This window comes from Rhinopithecus bieti, unplaced genomic scaffold (genome assembly GCF_001698545.2).
Source record: "Rhinopithecus bieti isolate Rb0 unplaced genomic scaffold, ASM169854v2 scaffold_9670, whole genome shotgun sequence".
Classification (NCBI taxonomy): domain Eukaryota; kingdom Metazoa; phylum Chordata; class Mammalia; order Primates; family Cercopithecidae; genus Rhinopithecus; species Rhinopithecus bieti.
In genome coordinates, this window is record NW_016806180.1 from 395,087 (window position 1) to 420,837 (window position 25,751).

Below are 25,751 nucleotides of genomic sequence, written 5' to 3' on the forward strand. Positions count from 1 at the left end.
TAGTTCTGCAGATGGGCTTAAATGTTAAGACACAAATGATAAATTATTTAATTCTATGTCAAATGGTTTTTGCTTTACGTGTATCTTCAGGCTTGAAGGATGCGTTCTTCAGAGGTCATGTAGTTGAATCCTCAACCTTTAAATAAGTGTCCCTAATTATCCCAGGGCTAGGAGAATCTTCTCTGATTTAGAGACCTACAGAGAAACAGGTTCCACACGTGTCAGTAACACATGCCGAGGAAACACTCCGGCACCTCTCACCACCTTTTTATTGGGTGCAGCTGGTGTCCTTCACCCCTTCGTTACAGTGCAGCTTACTTTTTGGAGCTATATTTTTCTGTCTTCACTTTCACCTGTCAGCCGTCTTCCTGCTCCCAGGGATCCAGGGATAACCTCACAGAGCACCTGAGGAGGCACAGGGTGGGCCCCGCTGCTCTCCTCCTCCTGTTTCTTATGCATAAACTATTCTGCTTCTAGTGCAGATAACTGGGAGCTAAGTGTACTTTTATTTATTTCTTTACTTTTTTACTTTGCATCAATCCAGACTTGGCATGTCTTCCATAATCACATTATGACAACATGTAACTCAGAGAAACAATCTGATGCAATAAAGCTAAATAAACAGATATTTACACTGCATCTGGCCACTTACTGTGAATTGTCTCTCTGTCCTCATACTGATGACATAATAGGACTGAAATAATTCTGTCAACAGATCTTGGTCCCCTGTGTCTCCTTTCCTCTCCTCCACCCTGAATTTCGGTCTTGGCTTCAGGTGTGCCTCGGTGTTAACATCATGAGTTACTTCCTTCCAGCCAGTGGAATCAAAGAATCTTGGATCTGCTTTTTTTTTTTTTGGTCTCTGCTGTGAAAATAACTCATAACCCTCATGCCTGTGCTCATGCAGAGGTATCACATTATATCACATTGCTCAAGGATGCTCTCTAGGTGGAAGTTATTTTCGGAAAGGGAGATGGAGAGATAGGCTTCCTAATTAAGGTTATTTTTATTGATGAACCCATGGCTGCCAATTCTTAATAAAATAGAGTCTGTTAGATTTATTATGCCCTGAAATCCCCAGGTAATTAGTCATTCTGGCTAGCTGAGTTTTGTAAATAGTTTGTGATCCAGACTTCGAAATACTAGAATATAAAATTATATGTATATTAATATTTATGCCAAGACTTAGTGCTAGCATCTCATTCATATGCTGTTGCACATCCTAAGTGTAAGTGGGATGAAAAACTGTTGTTTTCTGCACCTGGGTCACCACCATTTGATTCATTAATGTCCCCAGAGTCTGTTCCCCGAGATGATTTCAGGTTGCTAGATTCTGTTAGTTTTCTTGACTGCCACTTGTAGTTTTTCTCTTGAATTCTCAACTGTCACTTCTTGGTAGTTTTAAAGACTTCTCCGCAAGTGATTTATTTCCTCCACCTTTTCTGATGAGCTACTTAATGTTTTCAAGAGCATCACAGATGACATCATCAAACTCCTTAGGTTTGAATGTGAAATAAATAAGCTCCACAAAAGAATCTGAGTGTAGACACCCTGTCAGTGAATTGTGAGTGGATGTACGCTTATTGTTTGGCATTTTGGTGCTGTTGGGCACACTCTCTGGTTCTCAGCTTTGCTGTAGATTTATAAACCAGTCAGAAAGCGGAATTCTAGACTACAGTCACACATCAGTTAACAACGGGGAGATGGTCTGAGAAATGTGTTACTAGGCAATTTCGTCATTGCGTGAACATCATAGAGTGTAGTTAAACCTAGATGATATATATTTTTACTCCTATATATATATTTTCATATGGAAAACCAAATGTCCCATCACCATTACTGAATATCAGACATTTCCCCTTATTCATCTGCACTGCCAGTATCAAGTGCCATGCATCAGATTTCTATATATGCTCCATCGTGATTTTGTGGAACCACCATCATGTATGTGGTCCATTGTTGACCGAAATGTCCCTATGTGGTACATCACTGTGTTTTACAAAGCCCATAAGATGAGGGAGTGGGGAGGCAATCCCTGAGGTTGCTTTGTCTTCGGTGTTCTGTGATTCTGTGCTGTGGAAGGTGCTGTTGTGCCAGCAGATGGGCTCAGGGGCTGGGGAGGGAGTGGCCACCAGGAGCGAGAAGAAGGCCGAGCCCCGGCTGCTCTGTTCTCTCTGCAGTGCAGCTGTGAACTGTGTCCTGCCTCCTGCTATATTTAGCTCTTCCCCTGTGGTCCAGTGTGACTTCAAAGTGAAATTGGCTATAATGGCATCTGCTCCTGCTCTGGCTGGTCTCTTGTTGAGCCATTAAGGACTCCAGGCAGAGGCAGCAGCCCAGATTCTTAAGTGAAAAGTACGGTGAGGTGGAGGCCTCCTATGGTGTGGGAGTAGATTCCCACCCCCGCTTCAGCCACTGGACACAGCTGTGCAAGACCCTTCTGTCTGCAAACATCACAGGTTGCTTGAGTTTCATTGTATTTAAAAACAGAGGGCCTGGACATACTGGCAGAGATACAATGTTTTTGAGATAGCTTTTTTCTTTTCCTTTTTTGCTTTTCCCTTCTCTCAAGAATTTTCTCTTTGGAAACTGGCTTTCAGGGATCTGTCTTTTGGTACTTTCCAGAGTGCTTTTATTTTGTTCTGTGCTTCAGGGTTCTGTGTAAAACTTCATTTGCAAGAGAATTAACTGGCTCCCGATCACTGGCAAATGTTTAAAGTGTAGAACTTTGATGATGTGATTTCTTCTTTATTGGGCAGTTAATGTGAAATGTCTGCCCTTGATGCTGAGGTGTATTTCTATGACACGTCATCACTGAAAGGCTGTTGAATAACTTTGTAAAAGGATTTCTGCAGGGGAGTGGCAGGACACAGGAAACTGTGTGACAACATCGCTTGCCCAGGCAAATCCATCTGTAGCTTTCGGTGAAATAGCTGTGATTTTTTTTTTTTTTTTTGAAGACAGAGTCTCACTCTGTTGCCCAGGCTGGAGTGCAGTGGCACCATCTCAGCTCACTGCAACCTCTGCCTCCCGGTTGCAAGCAGTTCTCCTGCCTCAGCCTCCCAAGTAGCTGGGATTACAGACATGCACCACCACACCCTGCTAATTTTTGTATTTTTAGTAGAGACAGGGTTTCGCCATGTTGGCCAGGCTGGTCTTGAACTCCTGTCCTCAGGTGATCCACCCACCTCAGCCTCCCAGAGTGCTGGGATTACAGGCGTGAGCCACCGCACCCAGCCGAAACAGCTTTTTTAAAAGCAGTGAGGATAGTAGCAAGTAGAGTGAATGCTCAGTAATTCCCTTCCTTTCACTGGCGATGACCATGAAGACACATTGGTGCCATTTGTCACACTACTGTTTCTCTGATGGGACTCATCGTGAATGTGCCATTTGCTGCTGCTTTGAGCTTTCCATTTGTGAAACAGGCCGTGACCAAGCCCCCTCTTAGATAGAGATTCTAGTTGTGCTTGACCATGGTCAGTCATAGGAGCATCAGTGAGTCTGGTTTCCATTGTAGCAGAGCATCAGGCTTTGCCTCCTTCTGGACCTGCTTGGTACTGCACACTGCCACCAACGGTGGGGCTAGCGCTGGAACTGTGTGGCAGAGCCCGGACACTGTCTTTGACACATAAGGGTTCCTGCTTGGTGTCGAAATCCTTAACTTGTTAAGAAGTTGTGGCTCAAGCCTGTAATCCCAGCACTTTGGGAGGCCGAGACGGGCGGATCACGAGGTCAGCAGATCGAGACCATCCTGGCTAACATGGTGAAACCCCGTCTCTACTAAAATACAAAAAACTAGCCGGGCGACGTGGCGGGCGCCTGTAGTCCCAGCTACTTGGGAGGCTGAGGCAGGAGAATGGCGTGAACCCGGGAGGCGGAGCTTGCAGAGTGAGCTGAGATCCGGCCACTGCACTCCAGCCTGGGCGGCAGAGCGAGACAACGTCTCAAAAAAAAAAAAAAAAAAAAAAAAAGAAGTTGTGCACCTACTGGGCTACTCGGGAGTTCTAAAACTGTTCTGTGCCCTACTTTATGCCACACAGACCAGAATAGTTCTGGGAGGCAAAGTGAGTAATATTTGGGTAAAAAGAGGTTAAAACTAGATGGGAGGATGAAGCTGGGCCTCCATGGTGACTCAGGAGTGAAGTGAAAAGTGGTTAAGTCATCATCGAGCCTTTGGGAACATTGTTTTACTAGAGGCATTCTGCTGGCACAGGAGCATGTGTTCCTCTCAATGTAGTAGGGGAAAATGCGGAGTAAGATTGACAAATCTATATATTTTTTCATTTAGAATTTTTAAATGGTATATAAATGTCATATGATGGTTATAGGAAAATAAGAAAATGTAGAGAAGCAAGAAATAAAGTCTCCTCAAATTCATCAGCTGTAGTCACCATTAACATTTCGTCATTATCCTTGAAGGCTTTTCTGATGCAAATAAATTATGTAAATGGAGCTTACTCCTGCTATTACTGTGGAACTTGCTTTTGATGATCATCCTTCCATGTCATTATGTATAGAACTGCATCTGAATTTTAAGAGCCATTATCAATTATCGTTATCTGCACTGAATGCATGAGGAGATACCAGGTATTTGCCAGCCATGATCTGGGCAGATAAGTTAATGACTGTGTTTACTTTACTTGAGAGAAAAACTTATCAGCTTGATAGAAGCACAGTAACAGGGGAAGATTCATTATTTCCTGCCCTCTTGTAGATGCTACAAAACAACTTACCAAAGACATTTTTGAATGTCCATTTTGTAAAGAAATCTTTACTTGAAAAGTAATTTATCATTATAAGAGTTTAAATCAGTGTCCCACCACCATCCCACTTGGATGTGGGCTGCATTTAGCGACTCACTTCCAAAAGGGAAGACAGGGACAAATAACTTTACAATGGAGTAACCTGGCAAATACTACCTCCCTAGGTCACCAAGGTCACCATCAGCAGTGACAAGTCCTGTGGATAGTTTGTACCCCAGGTATGAATGACTCTTCTGCAGTCTTCCTCTCCAAACCTATAACCCCAGTACAATTAGGGGAAAACATTAGAAAAATTCCAAATGAAGGACATTCTACAAAATCCCTGACCAGTACCTAAAACTGTCCAGGTCATCAAAAGCAGGGAAAGTCTGAGGAAAAAAAGAAAAAAATCACAGACCATAAGAGCCTTAGGGGACATGACAGCTAAATGGAATGTGGTACCCTGGATGGAATCCTATACAGAAAAAAGACATTCCATTAAAAACTGAGGAAATCTGAATAAAGTATGGACATTAGTTAATAACATAACAGTATTGATGTATTCATCATAACAAATGTACAAAATAATGTAAGATGTTAACAACTGGAAAACTGGGAGACAGGTATAAGGGAAGGAACTTTGCTATTCACAACTTTTCTAGACGTCTAAAAGAATTTTAAAATAAAAAGTTAAAAATTTTATAAATGTAAGTCATAAATGCTCGTATATTTAAAATTATGATCTATTTCTTTAAGACAAGAAGAATTTATAAGTAGTTCCTCTAAATAACAAACTTAAAGGTTTATGTTGCTTTATTGAATGACCATAGAATTCTTGTAAGCAGCCAACTTCACTGTTTCTGGTAACTGCTCTCTTACCTAGCTCTATGTAAACCCACCTTTTTCTCCAGTGCTAATTTTTATCATTAGTATTTTAACTGAAGAATAATATGTTGTATGTAAATTCTGCCAAATGAACGAATAGATTCTTCTAGAATTTGTGTAATAACCCTCTTACCTCTCTTGATACCAGTTTAACCGTTTGTTGGCTGGGGAATTGTCTGTCATTAGGTAAAAGTGTCCATCCATTTTAATTATAGTTGGAGGTCAACTCTTGGTAAATAGAGGTCTGTGAATGGTGGGCAGATAACATCACTTAAGGCAGAGTGCACACCGAGGTTCACATCCCAACTCAGTTTGGGGCAAATCCTTGAACTACTTTGTGCCCTAGTCAATCATCTGTGAAACGGGATGATAATAATACAAATCCCCCCTGCAAAGGGCTTAGAGCAGTGCTTGTCAATAACGTGCCCCCCTGCTTCCCAGGGTTACTTAAATAAATGTGTAAGACTTTTCTCTCTAAAAAGAAACTATTGTTCACATCACTGGTACAGGCTTTAAAGGGCAATACTTTCTTCTAGTGGTTCAAAGATGAAGAGAGAAACAAGTAGAACCATATGGCAGAGAGGGCTGGGGAAAGGTGTCTGGTGATGTCCACCACCGCATTCCAAACACACTCACTGAAGTGTCACTAATGTGACAGTTGTAGGCGGGCCTACACCTTTACATCTCAAATGAACTTCACTGCTGAGTGATGCGTGGCTGCATTTGCTTTGAATTTCATGCCTGGTGGCTTTTTTTTTTTTTCTTTCTGATTTTATACAGTCATTGATGAAAATTAATAGGGAGTTGGACACTATTAAATTCATGCGGGTGAACAGAGTGCCATCTAACAATAGAACTACTCTAAGATACACATTCCTCCCTCTGAAGACGTAATCGACTGAGTTCTTCACCTCCCCCTTTTTTTTTGAGACAGAATCTCACTCTGTCACCCAGGCTAGAGTGCAGTGGCACAATCCTGGCTCACTGCAAGCTCCACCTCCTGGGTTCACACCATTTTCCTGCCTCAGCCTCCCGAGTAGCTGGGACCACAGGTGCCTGCCACCACGCCCGGCTAATTTTTTTTTTTTTTTTTTTTTTCAGTAGAGACAGAGTTTCACCATGTTAGCCAGGATGGTCTCAATCTTCTGATCTCATGATCCGCATGCCTCGGCCTCCCAAAGTGCTGGGATTACAGGCATGAGCCACTGTGCCCGGCCGTTCTTCACCTCTCTCCCTGGCCAGTATTGCCTCCCCAGAGGTCCCATCGAGTCCCACGGGGGCCCTTAACAGGGAGGAATTGCCCAATAAGATTCAGCACCAAGGGCTGTGATTGCACGGGCTCCATGTGGCCGTCAGAGGAACACACCAGGGCTGCTTCTCTTGCAGAGGTGCTGTATCTGGACAGTCACAGTTCTCGTACACTGCAGTGTTGAAGGAACCTGCAAAGGACTGTATGCTATTTCAAACCTACTGACCCTCCGGCCCCAAAAAGTCTTCAGTCAGTTACTGGGGAAGAAGAACGAATGCCCTGTTATTTCCCTGAGAAGAGGAATAAGACTCTTTATATTTCTTTACAGTTGGACTCACGTGGCGTTTAACTGAGAACACTTGTTGGCATTTTGCTGCTGGTATAGTAAGTTGAAAGTAAAGGTCTTTGGAGCATTAGTTCTTAAAGAAGGTAGAAACTTAGTTTAAACATGTTATATTTGTTTAGATCCAAAATTTATTTCACTATTTGTCCCACTTAATTAAAATAAAAGCTGGACAGCCGTCCTGTTATCAGTGGGCTCCACCTCTCTCCTTTGAAGTGGTGAGGTCTTTCATACTTTCCTAGTGTTTTCTTCTTCCTTTTGAGCAAATAGTAACAATTACAGATTATGAAAAGAAGCCTTAAATAATCTGCCTGCCTTCTTCAGTCTTTTCATTTTTACTCTAGCTTTCCTTGAAATCATGTTTTCAAGATACTGTTTTTATGTTAAGGATACATTTGTTGTCTCGTCTTTAAGTTTTCATTTTCCTGTATTAAATAATTTTTGCAATTTAAACCTTTGCCTGAATTTTTTTTAGCCTTGAGCTGCTTTCCATGAGAGAACACTAGAGCTGGACTGCCTGGGTTTGCATCCTCACTGTCCCACCAGATTAGTCACTTAACCTTTCGCCTCAGTATTGTCTGTAAGAATAGTTGTGCCTCCTCATAAGGAGTTAGGATGAACTGAGTTTGTTTTTGTGAAAGATATTTAATATTATTGTCTTCCCTGTAATGCCTTGGATTTTTCAAGCTTAGCAAATACCTTGGTTAAATTTGGGTCAAAAGAGCAAAATTTACATGACAAAATCTATGTTTTCCTTCATGGTAAATTCAATAATTTAATCCATGAAACAAAATGTTTGATACTTCTTGAGGTTGTTGAGTTACTTTTTTTTTTCTTTCTAAGATGGAATCTGTCTCTGTTGCCCAGGCTGGAGTGCAGTGGCGTGATCTCGGCTCACTGCAAACTCCGCCTCCCAGGTTCATGCACTTCTCGTGCCTCAGCCTCCCAAGTAGCTGGGAGCCTCCCATGCACTTCTCGTGCCTCCGCCTCCCAAGTAGCTACAAGCACGCACCACCATTCCTGGCTAGTTCGTGTATTTTTGGTAGAGATGGGGTTTGCCATGTTGGCCAGGCTGGTCTTGAGCTCCTAGCCTCAAGTGATCTGCCTGCCTCGGCCTCCCAAAGTGCTGGGATTGCAGGTGTGAGCCACTGCTCTCGGCCTGTTGAATTACTTTTTTTTTTTTTTGAGATGGAGTCTTGCTCCATCTCATAGGCTGGAGTGCAGTGGCACGATCTTGGCCCACTGCACCCTCCACCTCCCGGGTTCAAGCGATTCTCCTGCTTCAGCCTCCTGAGTAACGGGGATTACAGACATGCACCACCACACTCAGCTTATTTATTAGGTGTTTTTAGGTTTATTGTAGAGACCGGACCTTGCAGTGATGCCCAGACTGATCTCAAACTCCTGGCCTCAAGCAATTCTCCTCCTCTGTCTCCCGAAGTGCTGGGATTACAGGTCCAAGCCACCATGCCCTGCCCTCATTTACTTACTTATTGTCCCCTTTTCACTTTTTAAAAAATAACTCCTAGAGTGTTGGAAAAAAGGGAAGTGATTTAAAATACACATAATTGTTTGGAGAGAAAGGTGAAAGAAGATACATCATAGATAGGAATGGAAAGAACATTTAACGGCCTGTGTAACCCAGATCAGCAGAGAGCAGGCAATTAAATCATCAACTAGTGGCTGAGAGAACAAAGAACCGTTAAAATGCATTTAATGGCAAAATAGCTAGCTAGCTTCTGCTGTGCATATTAACAAAGTAAAGGACTGGAGGGTACAGGTGCACAGTTGTTTGTGGCCTTGGTGTTCTTATAAATGGTGCTGTGGTCACTGGATGCTAACAGCTTGGCTAAAATCCTGTAAGGCAGAGCTGGGAGTGAATGTCTTTTACATACCTGGCCTCAGGAGGCCCTGCAGAGATGTGATCCTTAACCGGTCAATTCATTGGTGAGTTACCACTTAAACCTCTCTTCTAAGATATCACCATATCTAGAAACAGCTTTTGGGCTAGGGTCCAAGGTACCGCCCCTGCCCCCATTTTTTTTCTCCCTGAGCTAAAATTTTTATCTCTTACTGAATAGCTACAATGCACCACAGAAATGCGCTGAATCTCATTTTCATTTCCTGCTCTGCAATCTTGTTAGCTGATTTTTTTATCTTGCCCTGTTGTATTTGCATGATAGGTAGGTTTTCATTCAGCTTCTCAACAGTCTTTTCATAGCTTCTGTTCTGCCAAGGAAGGATTTCATTTGATTCACCCTTGAAGCAATTTTATGGAAATCATCTGCCTGGAATAAGGACAGGCTCTGGGTGGGTGAGGGTCTGAATGCATACAACCCTGGGAAGCCTTGCACACGGTCCTCTGCCCAAGATGGGAAGGGCTTCTTGCCATGCAGATAAACAAGGAGGTCTTTCCCGAAGGGGATGTGGGATATCGTTTGAAAAGGGCAACTTTTTGCCTCCTGGTGGTTATGGTAGGGGGCACAGTCTCTGTATGTCCTACTGGTACGTGGAGATGCCCTTTATAAAAGCTAGGCAGCATCTTACATTATTGAATAGAAGACTTTGATTTCTTTGGAAACACATCAAGGTAACCTACTGTATTCCTTGGTGAAACCGAAAGCATGGCGAGCCCTTAGGAGATGGTTAGGAGACATAAAAGCTGTAAGTCTGCAGGTGTGGCGCTTGTAAACAGCAAGAACTTCATCTCTGTGTTTGCAATCAGAAAGTGGTGTCTGTGTGAGACAGAGAGAGGAAAATGGGTCTGCGACATGGACTGGCAAGGTAGGCATGAAGGGTTTGGTTTTGTTTTGTTTTTAGTTAATTCACCTGCCATCTTTGATAAAAAGGGGAATATACAAATTTTGGATTCCCGAACTTTTAAAAGTATAATTTATGATAGAAATTACTCCGTGAAGTATATACACCACCTCTTCAAAAAGACTTCTGTGAGTCCAGTGTGACCTCTCCAAGTGATTCTGGGTCAGCATTTTGAGATTAAAAGTGGGAATCACCTTCAGGCTGACTTATGAACTGTGCCAGATTTTTGGGCTCAAGATCAAATTACTCGATGATGCAATTTACTTTATGTGCATTCCATTTTGTTTTGATTTCTTTTTTTTTTTTTTTTTTGCCAGTAACATTCTTGCTGTCAACTATAATACCCCTCCCAGGTCAATGATGGTGTTACGTGGATTAGATATATTAGGAGCCGGGAGGATTCTGAGGTTTTAGAAAGGTTCTGTAACTAACCCAAGGTTAAGCACGTGATAAGCATCAAAGCCCAGATTAGGCAACCAGTAAGAAGCTTTTTATAATTATAAGATTGCACAGTAAATGGGTTTGAGACTGCTGGTTAAATAAGGCAAATTGAAAACATGTTATCTCTTCCCCTTCCAGAATACCACTAAAAATGACAGTGAAGGAATTTTAAAAATGGGCATAATGCCAAAAAGTAAAAAAGCACCAGGGAGAAGCAACTGAAGGAAGGCAGGGTATATGAAAGCAGGTGGAAGAGCAGGACTACTCCTAGTAGATTGAGAGAACCAGCCTCCTGCGTTCCCTAGCATGGGAAGAGGGTAGAGGCCATCAATAAGTGAGTCAGGGCATGCCACAGAGCCAGGCACACTTGGAGAAGGGCTTAGGGGAGTGAAAACGGGGCTGGTTACATGCTTCATAAAAGGCCGGATTCTCTCTCCTCCCCCAGAGCCAGTTTACTATGTGCCCCTCTCCCAGGTGGGAAATAAGATTTATTCTGGAGAAATGTAACAGCAGGCCCAGCAAAGGGCAGGACTAAGGCACTTAACTAAAAATGGGGACTTAGTGAAAGTCAACACAGTGAGGTGCCCAGCCCCACCCCATTATTTGAGCTCAATATTTCTAGACAGGAGACTGGAGGTGCCTTCCCTGGGACACTCGCTGGCCCAAGAAGAAGATGCCCCTGTCTGATGGCTGGGTCCTGCCTGACCAACCTAACAAGGCACAGCTCAGAGATATGGTGGGGTCAGTGCCAGACCACATCAATATGATGAATATTGTAATAAAGTGAGTCACACAATGTTTTTGGTTTCACAGTGCATATAAAAGTTGTTTATACTGTAGTCTACTGTGCAGATAGTGCTATGTCTAAAAGAACAGTGTACGTATCTTAATTTAAAAATACTTCATTGCATTAGCTGAGCGTGGTGGTGGGCACCTGTAGTCCCAGCTACTCAGGAGACTGAGGCAGAAGAATGACGTGAACCTGGGAGGCAGAGCTTGCAGTGAGCTGAGATTGCGTCACTGCACTCCAGCCTAGGTGACAGAGCAAGACTCTGTCTCAAAAAATAAAAAAAAGGTTCATTGCTAAAGAGTGCTAACGATCACCTGAACCTTCAGAAAGTCAGCCTTTCTTCTGATAGAGGATCTTGCCTCCACGTTGATGGCTGTTGGCTGATCAGGATGGTAGATTGGTGGCTGTGACAATTTCTTAAAACAACAGTGAGGTTTGCCACATTGATTGATTCTTTCAGGAAAGATTTTTCCATAGCATGCAATGCTATTTGATAGCATTTGACCAACAGTAGAACACCTTTCAAGATTGGAGTCAGTCATCTCAAACCCTGCCACTGTTGAATCTACCAAGTTTATGCAAAATTCTAAATTCTTTGTTGTTGTTTCAACAATGTTCACAGCATTTTCACCGGGAGTGGATTCCATCAAAAGAAACTACTTTCTCTGCTTATCCATAAAAAGCAACTCCTCATCTGTATAAGTTTGATCATGAGATTGTAGCAATTCAATCAGATCTTCAGGCTCAATTTCTAATTCTAGTTCTCTTGCTATTTCTACCACATCTGCAATACTTCCTCCAGTGAACTCTTGAATCCCTCAGAGTCATCCGTGAGGGTTGGAGCCACCTTCTAAATTTCTGTTAAGTTTGTATTTTAACATCCTCTCATGAATCATAAACGTTCTTAATGGCATCTGGAATGATGAATCCCTTCCAGGTTTCCAATTTTATCTGCCCAAATCCATCAGAGGAATCTCTATTTATGGCGGCTATAGCCTTACAAAATGTACTTCTTAAATAATAAGACTTAAAAGTCAGAAATACTCTGATTCATGGGCTACAAAATGAATGTGGTGTTAGCATGCATGAAAACAACAGTAATCTCCTCATATATTTCCGTCAGAGCTCTTGGGTGATGAGATGTATTGTCAATAAGCAGTAATATTTTGAAAGGAATTTTTTTTATCTCAGAACTAGTACTCAACAGTGGGCTTAAAATAGTCAGTAAACCATACTGTAAACAGATGTGCTGTCATCCAGGCTTTGTTGTTCTGCTGATAGAGCACAGGCAGAGTAGTTTGGCATACTTCTTAAGGGCCCTAGGGCTTTCTGAATGATCAATAAGCATTGGCTTCAACTTAAAGCCACCAGCTGCGTTAGCCACTAGCAAGAGAGTCAGCCTATCCTTTGAAGCTTTGAAACTAGGCATTGACATCCTCTCTCTAGCTATGAAAATTCTGGAGGACACTTCTTTTATTAGAAGGCTGTTTCATCTGTATTGAAAGTCTGCTGTTTATTATAGCCACTGTCATCTGTTATCTTACCTAAGTAATTTGCTGGCCAACTTGGTATAGCTTCACTCCATCAGCACTTGCTGCTTCTCCTTGCCCTTACGTTGTGGAGATAGCTTCTTACCTTAAGCCTCATGAACCAGCCTCTGCTAACTTCCAGTTTTTCTTCTGCACCTTCCTCACCTCTGTCAGCCTTCGTAGTATTGAAGAATGATAAGACCTTGCTCTGGATTAGGCTTTTGCTTGAGGGAATGTTGTAGCTGGTTTTGTCTTCTATCCAGACCACTCTGACTTTCTTCATATCAGCAGTAAGGCTGTTTTGCCTCTTAATCATGGGTTCTCTGAAGTAGCACTTTTACTTTCTTTCAAGAACTCTTTCTTTGCATTCACTACTTGGTTCACTGTTCGGTGCAAGAGGCCTAGCTTTCAGCCTACCTCAGCTTTTGACATGCCTTCCTCACTAAGCCTAATCATTTTTAGCTTTTCATTTAAAGGGAAAGAGGTGTGATTCTTCCTTTCATTTTAACTCTTAGGGGCCATTGTAGGGTTACTATCTGGCCTAATTTCAATGTTACTGTGTCTCCAGGGAAAATGGGGCAATTGAGGAGTCTAATTTTTGTCTCTTTCCTATATTATTGCCCCCACAGCAGTGAAAACATTTTGAAGCAGGCAGTGTTTGTATCCCCAGTATTTATCAGTCTCTGGCACACACTTGAGACATCCCCTGTTCAACATTTGGATAAGTGAATTAAAGTGGATTAAGTATATTTGGAAGGCTAAACAGTGGCCTCCAGAGGTGTCCAGGTCCTAATCCCTGGAATTTATGTACATTCCCTCATATGGCAAAAGAGACTTTGCAGTTGTGGTTAAGTTAGGGATCTTGAGATAGGGAAATATCCTGAATTATCCGGGCGGGACCTGGCTGGAACCTAAATGCAATCACAGGTGTCCTTAAAGGAGGAAAACAGAGGAAAATTTGATTACAGAAGAGAAAGGCAGTGTGACCACTGAAACAAGATGCTAGGCTGCTGGCTTTGAAGATGGAGGGAGGGCCATGAGCCACGAAATGTAAGGAATGTAGGTCTAGAAGCTGGAGAAGGCAAGGAAATGGATTTTCCTCTAGAGCTGCCCAGGGGAATGCAGTCACTCCAGAACCTTGACTTTTGTTTGTTGAAACTGACTTCTGATCTCCAGAGCTGTGTGCAGTAAATGGAGTTGTTTTAAGCCAGAAGTTTATTGGAAATTTGTTACAGCAGTAGGACATGATAGGTCTGTTGCCATGTAAGTTCCAATAGATATGTAAGTTCTCAGTTTTATAAATACTTCAAGAAATTGTATTGCTCCGGTCACTGAGAGAAATGCCTGCTGCAGCCTCCAAGATGCTTCACACTGTCTTACCACTTCCTGGCACAAAATGAGTTACCTCCCTGTTTTTATTTTGATATTCCTCCTTGAGGTCAGATACAACCATTGCTTTTGGACAATACCAGAGGAGGCTACTTTTAGTTCCGTGCTTCAAGAACAGTTTATTAGGCACCTGTCATCTATTAGGCACTATAACACTAGGGCCTCAGGATGTAAAATTGGAAGGAGTTGGCCTTTTTGGAGGTGAGGAGAGTATTTCCAGTGGAAATGATGTTTGGATTGAGTCTTGAATGATGAGTAAGAAGAATGTCAAGCGAAGAAAACTGGAAGACATTCCAGGCAGAGGGAGAAGGTGGAAATACAGGGTTGGTGCCGTGAACAGTGGAGTGTGCTTCCCTAGACCTTTGTGAGTCAGGGGATTTGCGAGAGAAGAACCTGGAGGAAGCTTGGGATGGTATCACTGAGGAATGTAAAGGAGAAGATGGGCGAGTAGATGGAAAGACAGAAAAGAGACATTCATATAAGTATAAAGACAGAGACAGAATCAGAAAGGTCTAAGGCTGGAAGGCTGGAGTCTTGGGAAACACTCATGCTGTAAGGAGAGGCCAGAGGAGGAGCCATGCCAGACGCCCAGAATGAAAGACCAGAAAGCAATCTCACCTGGAAAGGAGATGCCATAGTAGTGGAGGAGTAGAGGGCCCCGGACAAGAAGGGAGTGGCCACTGGTGTCACAACAGCAGACAGCTCCGGCACTAGGAGGCCTGAAGATGGTTGGATTTGGCAACAAGACCTTGAGTGGAGCAATAACGTGGCAGAAAGTTTGACGCAGATTGAGGATTAAATAGTAACAAAGGAAACAGGAGTGAGAGAGAAGGATGATGACTTGAGGAACAGGTACTGTTTGCACTGACAGGCTGTGGGGGAGTGAAATGGTCATGGCGTCTGTCTGTGCAGAAGGCCTCGTCCATTTGCAAGGATCACTGGCCCTTCCTCCCATTGACTCTGCCTCCCTCCAGTTTTTAAAATTGAAGGTATATTTTAGGTACAGTAAAATTTACTTTTTTTTAATGTGCACTTCTGAGAGTTTGAGAAGTAAATACGGTGTTACCATTACAGCAGTCAGTGTAGAATAGCTTTGTGATCCCAGAACATCCTCCCATGCCTCCTCTGTAGTCGGCCCCTTGCTCTCCCTTCCAGCCCCTGGCAGCCACGGCTCCGTTTTCTGTCCTTGTGGCACCTGCTGAGTATCATTTTATGCTGTCATGTATTAGAACTAGTGATTTGATTTTCTTAATCTGGGGCTCTCAATCTTCCCGTCAGAGGTAGTTTTGTGTATTTACTCTTGTACTCCCTACAATAATTTGAAACTCTTTTGGATCTTGTTATGGGGCTCATCAAATGCCAAATATAGAATCGAGTATTTTTGCAAGTAACTTCTTGAAATGTGTAATAAGAAGGAAGTTTTGTCTTATGACTGTTGTATTTTGTGTGCTTTCTGAATATTTTCTTAATGCATTTGGCCCATTGAGGGAAAAGCAAAAGTTATTGTCAGGATAGTTAACTAACTGCAACTAAGAATATTCTAAACTGATTTAGTTTTAAGTTTAAAGATGGATTTTCCATTGGATCTACTGCCATGGGTCCAATAGTCACTAATGCCGGCTTATATAGTGACAGTGTACTTAGTAGTCTGAAGTAGACAATTAACTTTTAGTCTCTGATTTCGTTGAATATCTTTTGTTTGTTTGTTTTTGGCCTGCTTCTGGATCAGTTCTTCTTAAACCCACATCTTTGTTTATGTATGCTTATTGTCGCTGGAGTTTTTTATGTTTATAATAATTACCTTGGCCATTATCAGTACACAATACAGCCATGCATCTCTTAAGAACAGAATTATGTTCTGAGAAATGCACACTTAGGCAGTTTCATTATTCTGCAAACGCCGTAGAGTGGACTTCTGGAAATCTAGATGGGCCAGCCTTCTGTACAGGTGGGTTCTGTGGTATTGCATATTGCTCCCAGGCTACAGACCTGCACAGCATGTTACTGTACTGAATACTGTAGGCAGTTGTAACACAATGATAAGTATTTTTGTATCTGAACATAGAAAAGGTACAGTAAAAATACTGCATGAAAGATCAAAAGTGGTGCACCTGTATAGGGCACTTACCATGAATGGAGCTTGCAGGACTGACTAAAAGCTGCTCTGCGTGAGTCAGTGATTGAGTAGTGAGTTAATGTAGGACATTATGCTACTGCAGACTATAAACACTACATTAGGCAATACTACATTTATTATTTAAAAAAGTACTTAATAATAATTAACCTTAGCTTATGGGTAACTTTTCTACTTTATAACTTTATTTTCTTAACTTTTTTACTCTTTTGTAATAACACTTAGCTTAATGCATACATTGTACAATTGTACAAAAATGCTTTCTTTATTATATCTCATTCTGTAAGCTTTTTTCTACTTAAAAGAATTTACTTTTATTTTCTGAACTTTTTTTGGTTTTGAGTAATATGTTGGATTCCCATGTAATGACATCTATAATGTCACTAGACGATAGTAGTTTTTCAGCCTCATGATAATCTCGTGGGACTGCCACTGGTACATGTGCTGCATTGCCGACCGAAGCAGCATTATATAAGCAGCATAAGGGATTAATTACCCACTAAAACAAATAGGCTAGTTTCCTTTTGTGCAAGTCTAGGACTATACCATGTCAATAACTCACCTTTTATCTTTTAAAATAGTTTACTTGCTGCTTCTGCCCCTGACTCTAAAGGGACATAATGTCAGTACTAATCCCATTTGGTTGCAAACAGCAAATAGGTAAATGATTTGCCTTTTCAAGGTCTAGCCAGTATTCTTTGGTGGCTTTGGATTGTGTGTGTTCTGAGTGATTCAGGTTCTGTTTTCTAGTTTCTCAGCAATAATTCTTATTCCTTCAGAAATCATTGTGGCAAGCATTGGCATAACCAAAAGCCTTTGGAATGCCTGTAGGTTTTCTTCAGGTTTGCACATGTTCACTGTATTATGTTTCTTTTTAGTCAAAACCTTAAGTCAGGGTGAAAAAAATCGATTTTATGAGAATACACCTTGGAGAACTGACCTGGCAGCAGTTCATTAAGAAATAAATGAATAACACCTGGAGGTTTGCGTTTACCACCTGCTCATATGAATTATTGGTGTAATGGGGCTGCTAAAATAGATAAATTTTAAACTGCATTAATAAGCATTTGGGCAGTTGCTCCCACTATTTTGTGTGGGTTGGACCATATTTGAATGTTGTGTTAAGTTCGGGTCATTTCAAAGGAAACATTTAAGAAGTTTGAAAGTTGCAATGAGGTATTTTTGGCTCCTTTTAACAGAGCTCACAGACAAGAAACCAGCAGTCTAGAGGGAGGTGCTCACAGAGCAGTAAGCTTCATGTCATTCGAGGGGTTCAGAATAGAGTATTTGCTTCATAAGTAGCGGCTGTTTTCTGGAATGTTCTCCCCACGTTCCCATGGCTGAAACAATGCCCACACATAGTGATTACACATATGAGGAAGAGACGAATGACCATCTCTTAGGAAAGATGTCCTGGAGGGATCCTTGTGTTAGATGGACAGTATGGCCTCAGGTGCCACCCCTTCCATGAAGATGGTATGATTTCCCTCAAAGACCAGTGATTTTATGTGAAAGAGATGATTAGCTGATGACGTTTTAAACCAAGTTATAGGATTTGTGGATAAAATTTGACTTTAGAAACTGACCTTTTATGTATTTTCTATTGCTAAATTGTGCTCTAGACTTTATGAACATTGTAAGCTTTATAAACATTATGCTGTTTTAGCGATACTGTAATGAAAAGACGATATTTGCTACACCACTGATCACCAAGATTAATCTGGCTGGCTTGAGTGGCTACTCAGGTCACCTCTGGTGCCCTCATTGAGTCAAAAATGATGACTTTCCCAGACAGAGGGAAACTGTTTTCAATATTGATTCTACAAGTAGCCATGTTCCTCTTTTGACAGTTTCTAAGAATAGCAATACCTCTTTCTGATGATGCCATTTACATAATCACAAAATAACAACTTCTGCTGTTCGTGAACTAGTGAAAAGCAGAATGAGAGGAGGAAGTAATCGAAAATGAGATGTAGACATGCATCCGAACTGGAAACCAGAAGATTTGGTCAAACAAATACAAGGAAATCGTTGTGTATGAGCTATGTGGTATTTCTTCAGAGATTTGATACACAAACTAAGAGATATCCATCCTGCTCTTTGTTCCTTTTTCATTCTTTTGATGCCACCCTCTCTCTTCCATTATAGAGCACCAAAACTACTTTGGAATAGATGAAAACCTTGGTCCAGTGGCAGTCAGCATCCGGAGAGAGAAGGTGGAAGATGCCAAGGAGAAAGAAGGATCCCAGTTCAACTACAGGGTGGCTTTCAGGACAAGTGAGGTAATGGGGCTGCTTGCCATTGTTATTGGGCTAAAGTCTGAATCTCCTTTGATGTTACTGCTTGAGTTTGTTTTAGATAGGGTACTGAATTTATTATTTTTTTTAATGTTAATGATTACAACATTTAAGATAATTAAAAAGGGCATTGCAGTATTTTATTCCAAATGAAAAATTTGGAAACATGCCATGGATATTAAGTGGCTGTATTAGTTCATTCTCACACTACTATAAAGAACCACCTGAGACTGGATAATTTATGAAAAAAAGGTTTAATTGACTCACAGTTCCGCGGGCTTAACAAGAAACCTGACTGGGAGGCCTCAAGAAACTTAATAATCAAGACAGAAGGTGAAGAGGAAGCAATCTTGCCATGCTGGATCAGGACAGAAAGAGAGTAAAGGGGGAAGGGCCACACACTTTTAAACCATCAGATCTTGTTGGAATTCACTCACTGTCCTGAGAACAGCAAGGGGGAAATTCACCTCTGTGATCCAATCCCCCCTACGAGGCCCCTTCTCCAATTTGACATGAGATTTGGGCAGGGACACAAATCTAATCCGTATCATTTTGCCCCTGGCCCCACCTAAATTTCATGTCCTTCTGACATGGCAAGATACAATTATCCCTTCTCGGCGGTCCCCTAGTCTTAACTCACTCCAGCATTAACTCAGAAGTCCACAGAAGAAAGGCTCATCTGAGACAAAGCAAGTCCCTTCCATTGATGAGCCTGTAAAATCAAAAACAAGTTAGTTATTTCCAAGATGGAGTGAGGGTACAGGGAGGGGAAAATGTTCCCATTCCAAATGGGAGAAATTGGCCAAAACGAAGGGGCAGACCCCATGCAAGTCCAAAACCCAGCAGGAAAGTCACTACTACCCACGCTTTGTTACATTGAGGACCCAGGTTAGATTCTTGCTTGTCTTGCTTTTAGTGGAAAGTGAGATTGTTGTATAAATTATACAACATGTATAGCTAAATAGGTAGATATTGATTTATATAGCGAATTAAGTCTGAAGCTGGGCATGGTGGCACATGCCTGTAGTCCCAGCTACTCAGGAAGCTGGGGTGGGAGGATGGCTTGAGCTCAGGAGTTGAGGCTGTAGTGCAGTATGGTTACACCTGTGAATAGGCCCTGCACTCCAGCCTGGGCAATATAGCAAGACCCTATCTCTTAAAAAAGAAAAGAATTAGATCTGTCCAGCACTTTAGGTTTTATCCTTTTAGCTCATTTTAATTAGAGGGATATATATTTGGCAGATATCCAGAATATGTATTTTGGTTAACTGCTTCTAGATCAGAGAAAACACAGAACCCTTTTCTAGTTTCCAGCTGCATGAACATGTGTACCCCTGTTCATCTTACCTAGTCCACAGGTGTCCCAGTGACCTAGGCTCTATTCTAGGTGTATGTGAGATAAAGCCCCTTTCTTGAAGTGATGTATTTTAAGTTATAGATCTATGCTGTTCAATTCAGTAGTCACTAGCCGCAGGTGGCTACTTAAATTAAATTTAAATACTTAATTTAAATATTAAATTTAAAACAACTAAACAAAATTAGAAATCCTTTTCCTTAGTGACATTAGTGATTCCAGGTGTTCAATAGCTGATGTGGCTAGGGGTTCCTGTATTAGCATAGACAGAGAACATTGTCCTCATTTGCAGATAGTTCTGTCGGCCAGTGTTATGGAACGTTATGCAAACGTCAGGTATCCTTATGACTGCCGTCAACCCAGCTCCTGTTGTTAGTAGTCTGAGGACTCTAACCAGAGTCAGAGAGAGGTTGGATTAGAACTAGGTCTCTTGATTTATGGTTCTGGAGTTTTCTCTCTCATCATATTAGATCTTAGACACCCGCTCCAAATACTGATTGCAAGTTTCTGTGGTGAGTTTGAGGACACCTAAAAAATCATGAGACAAAATTTAGTGGCAGTTTTCTCAGCCCTGAATCACCCTGCCCATGGATGCCACTGGCTGCTGCTCCCCTGTTCAGCCTCAGGAATGGTCATTATGGAAAATTTAAGATAAGAAAGGGAGTGGAAGAAAAGAAGATGGAGAGATAGCAGAAAGAGAGGATGGAAGAAGAGTGATCAGGTCCAGGATCACTCAGGTCCAGGATCATGGTCAGGTCCAGGATCATCATGTCTGGTTTCTTCTCTGTTTCAACCTTCTCATGTGGGCTCAGAGTTGTAGGAATGTCCTGATTTTCATAGCATTGCTCTGCCTTGCTTCTCCTCATTCTTAGGCATATATCTGCTCATTTCCACTCTGCCTGGCTTGTTCCTGATCTTTGTATACTGTTACTGTTTAAAGACTCCTTGAGTTTTGGTTTTGTTTCCTTAAATGTTACACTTTAGCCCCGTTCGCTATACTCAGAGCCTTACTTCTCTTTTTCCTGTCTGAAGGCAGCCAAACAGTTAGGCTATGAGTAGGTAATTGAGAATCAATATTAACCGAAGTCTTATGTTTTGTCCCTGCAGCTTACAACACTGAGAGGAGCAATTTTAGAAGATGCTATACCCTCTACTGCTAGGCACGGTACCGCACGAGGACTACCTCTCAAAGAAGTTTTGGAATACGTCATTCCAGAGCTGAGCATTCAATGTCTGCGACAGGCTTCCAACTCACCCAAGGTTTCAGAGCAGCTGCTCAAGCTTGATGAACAAGGGGTGGGTATAATGTGAGATTGTATGTTTGTGTGTGAATTTGTGTCTGTTTCTAAAAGTTTTAGAGTTTTCCCATCTGTCTTGTAAGATCATTTATTTTAAATGCCTTAGAACATTTTCTCTTTAGTTTTTCCCAAATATGTTTTTATACTAGTTTGGAAACATGATGCCATTATAGTGTAACACACCTCCTGCTGAGTTGTGACTTTTTGTTCTTACCAAGGTTTTGGTGTGTCCCAGCTTGCAAGAGTGCATCTGATTGCATGATTAATAGAAGTCGATAGTGGTTTTTTCCCAGGGTTTAAAAATCTCGTGTTGGCCCTTTCCCTGAACCAACATTTATTCTTCTCTACTATGTGGAAGGCATGATGCTGACAGATGGGTGTGAACAGCAAGCGTTAGGAAGATTGAAGCTGACTAAGACCTAGTCCGTGGCCTATGGGAACAGTAAGACTAAGAGCAGAAAGACCTCTCCAAGGCAGAATATGGTAAGAGATCTTGGAGAGGTGTAAAGGCAGTGAGTACTTTGGGGAAAGAAGAAATAACATCTGGCTGGGCACCTCTCCTGAAGAGGTGGCATTTTAACTGGGCCTTTGGACTTGGATAGAATTCTAAGAGGGAGACATGAATAGTTGCTGTTTTAGGAACTATGACTAGTTTCTTTACAAAGAAAAGAGAGGTTTTGAGGTGGTTTGGGGTGGGGAAAGTAAGTTGAGACTAGAACGAATGAGACCTGGAATGCTAGGCCAAGGAGCTTGCACTTGATTCAGGAGGCAATGGGGAGCCATTGAAGGTTTTCCATCAGGATGTGATGTGATCGGAGCTGTCTTTTAGGAAGATTATTCTGGTAGAAGAGAATTGTACAGGTTGATGAAGATAGAGACTGATGGCTGTGTGGAGACCAATTATGTGATTATTGACATTGTCCAGGAGAGAATTAATGATGAACAGGATTGAAATGGTGGTTCAGAATATGGAAAAAAGGTCTTTTAAGTTTCAGGTGCAAAATAACTCACAGAGGAAACTGAGCGTTACATGCTCAAGTGCATGCAATTTATTTTAAATGAGTGGATTTGTTTTTAAATCCATGATTTTAAAGAGACAGTGACAATGTATATTTTCAGAATTTCCCAGGTAGCATTCTTCTGCACGTTTTAGAGGGAATATGAAGTATTTCTTGGTTGACCAGATAATACTGTGGTTAAAGTTTAATATTTGACATCTCAGATGGCTAGAATTCTAAAGGTGATGAACCTAATTGGTCTAACAGGTTAACAGTGCATTATTAGCAAAAAGAAGCAGATATTGTAACACCCAGAATGAATAAACTTGAGATCTGTCTGTCTCAGGAATGAAAGCTGACATTAAAAACAAAAAACAAAAACAAACAAACCATGCTCTAAACTTGTGCGGGTGAGTTCTAAAATTGTGTAATACACAGAATAGATTTACCATTATGACTATTATGACTGGTAAAGTATGTGGAATATATGAAATGTTCATGAAACATACATGAACAATACATGAAACAGTTGATGAAAACATGTTATGGCAGGATAGAGAGGATACATCGGGGTGGGTTGAAAGTGCTCAGAGTTCGGGCAGGCTTGATGAGAAGAATAGCATTCATTTGCATGTCGTAAGACAGTTGGTGTAAAGAACTTGCCACCCATGTGTTAGGTGGTTCTTGATCCCTTTGTAGGATATGTCGGTTCTCCCTTTAAAATGTTTCACTGTCCCACAGGTTGGGCACCTAGTGGATGAGACATTCATTTGGTCCCTGAGGCTACTCTAGAAAGTTTTACAGATGGTTCATGTTCCCCAGAAGCCCTCAGGGCTCTGCCGCTGCCACCATCTAGGGCTTCTTTTACCAAGCAGTGAAAAGAGACATTATGGCAGCTGCAAGTTGACTGATGTAACCATCAGTCTGTATCCTCATGAGCCTGCTTTAGGCATCGGTGAATGTGGCTACCTTTCTTCTTCTACCAGAATAATCTTCCTAAAATACAGCTCTGATCATGCCACATCCTAATGGAAAACTTTCGATGGCCCCCTATTGCCTTCTGAATCAAGTTCAAGCTCCTTTGGAATTTTGTCGGTGTAGTCAGATAGGTCTAGAAGCCAGGCAGTTGTAAAAACCAGGCATTTTAAGTATTTTTACTGAACACCTATTTACAGTCTGATGTCAATGAATGAATTTAGAAAATTGGAGTCTGCTTTGATAAAACCACTGCATTTCATATCTCTAGTAGCAGTTCATGGGCTTTTCTTTAGATTTTATATTTGTTTGACTTTGGTATACTTTCTTAATGGTGTTCAAACTTAAGCACAAGATGGCATTTTAACGCCCTAAAACTCTTAATGGTATCAGATTCCCATTATACATGAGGAAAACATATTGTTCATATTCATCTCTAAAAGAGATTGAGCAGCTTTTTTTAACATCCCAGTTTCTAAAGAATCCTTACAAATTGCCACTAACCTGTTAGCGTGGTGGAGAGTTTATTCTAAGCGGTGCTGTTTCTTTATTCATTTTCCTAATAGTAAATCTTCCCAGGAAGGGATGAGCCAATTTTGTTATTGTTCTAAGGGTTTGTTAATCTTGAAAATATATTTAAAATACAACCTAATTATGGGCCGGGCGTGGTAGCTCATGCTTGTAATCCCAGCACTTTGGGAGGCCGAGGTGGGTGGATCATTTGAGGTCAGGAGTTCGAGACCAGCCTGGCCAGCATGGTGAAAACCCATTTCTACTAAGTATACAAAAATTAGCCAGGTGTGATGGTGGGCACCTGTAATCTCAGCTACTAGGGAGGCTGAGGCATGAGAATCGCTTGAACCGGGAGGCGGAGGTTGCAGTGAGCCAGGATCGCGCGATTGCACTCCAGCCTGGGCGACAGAGTGAGACTCTGTCTCAAAAATATTGTGTGTGTGTGTGTGTGTGTGTATGTGTAACCTAATTACATATATTGTTAGTTTCTGCTGTTTTGGAGTTTGCAAACCATCCTGGTTTGTCATGTAGCCACTGAGTATATGTGCTCTGTACAAGACAGGTTTCAGAAGTAGGAGATTCTGTGGGTGTTTAGATCATTCCTTCTGTTCCTTCAGTTTGGTTAGATGTTTTGAGGAGGAAGACTCGAACACTATGGAGAATTTTCAGGAAAGTAAATATTAAACAAGACCTTGATGGTTTTGCTACTTTATCTACGTAATTTCACTTCTCTAGTTCTAAAATCCCATTTTTCCTTTTTAAAAAGGCTATCCCAATGTATTTAATAGGTAAACTCATAAAATTATAGAGGTTGACTGTAAACAAAGTGTTATTTAGATGAATTATGACAGCTCACGATCTTAGAATATTATGAAATCCTTAACAGAGTTATTAATTGGTTCTCAAGGCCAACTGCCCGATTCCCCTCTTGTCCTGTCACCCCAGATGTATACGTTTACTCAAATATCAGATTTGTTTCAACCGAAGTCAAGCAGGTCTAAATAAATGAGACTACATACTTAGAACAAGTAGGCTGAGTCAGGAGAATGGAGGGGAAGGGATTTATTGCACACTCAAATATATGCTGTAGACAGTTCTGAGGCTTGGTTTTTTTCTCACCTTCATTTGAATGTAAATTTTCTTGTCAATAATAACAAAGCTTCTGGCCTTGGAAATAGAGCAGCCAGTTCTTATCCTGTCTCAGAAAGAAAATGGGACGTGGGTTGGATCCTCTGCTGTCTGGGCAGTATGTATGTATGTCCAGCTGTCAGCACTGAAGCCATAGGGAATTTTGACCAGTGAATATTTTTAGTTTGCAGCAGTGCTTGTGTCCAAATGCGAGCCTGGTTCTATCCTGGGACTGTGGGACTGCCACAGCTCTTATCAGATCCATTAAATAAAGGTTACTACAGTAGACATAAGTATTAGGCTTAGCTTGAGGTTTAATGAAGCCTTGGTCTGAGAGAATGAGGAATGTTAGTGTACGGAATCTGGAGTCCCTCCTTTACTTTATATTATGATGGAGCTGAAGAAGTATGTTGCTAGCTTTCTGATATACCCCGGGAGTTTAGTAGTTGATACCACATTTCAGTTGTTTTCCAGGTTTCTGAAAGAGACTCTGGTGAGAGAGAGATCTTTACTGAACATTTCATTCTATTTCATTATTGATTTCATTATTGTTTTACTGGAATCACCTTTGTTGTAAACAAGCTACAGTTCTTTACTGTGATTCACTGGAGATATTTCTCTCTCCTAAGTTTCACCTGGCAAACTGGTCAAAAGTAGGCATGACTGGCAAATACCTGTGAGTGGTAAACTTGTGCCATGCCATGTGTGTAGCAAGGTGTTTTCTTTGGAGTCAGAGTATGGCAGCTGTCCTAAGACACTTGAGGGCCTTGAAATCTGCTTTAGTCACATCCACTGATTCGCATGGGCCCAGGAGCTTCTTAGATGGAAATGCAAATCCTGTTCTAGATCCTGTTAGGATCTAGACACAG

The 25,751-nt window shown here is 41.5% G+C and overlaps 1 protein-coding gene across 4 annotated transcripts in view; it reads left to right on the forward strand.

Annotated features, from left to right (window-relative positions):
- Window positions 1-25,751, forward strand: part of SIPA1L2 (signal induced proliferation associated 1 like 2) — a 233,717-nt gene that overhangs the window by 120,374 nt on the left and 87,592 nt on the right. For all 4 annotated transcript variants that reach the window (XM_017874995.1, XM_017874998.1, XM_017874997.1 and 1 more), the window contains exons 4-5: window positions 18,468-18,601; window positions 21,078-21,266. In XM_017874995.1, coding sequence (XP_017730484.1) covers window positions 18,468-18,601; window positions 21,078-21,266 — 323 coding nt within the window. The remainder of the gene's footprint in view (window positions 1-18,467; window positions 18,602-21,077; window positions 21,267-25,751) is intronic.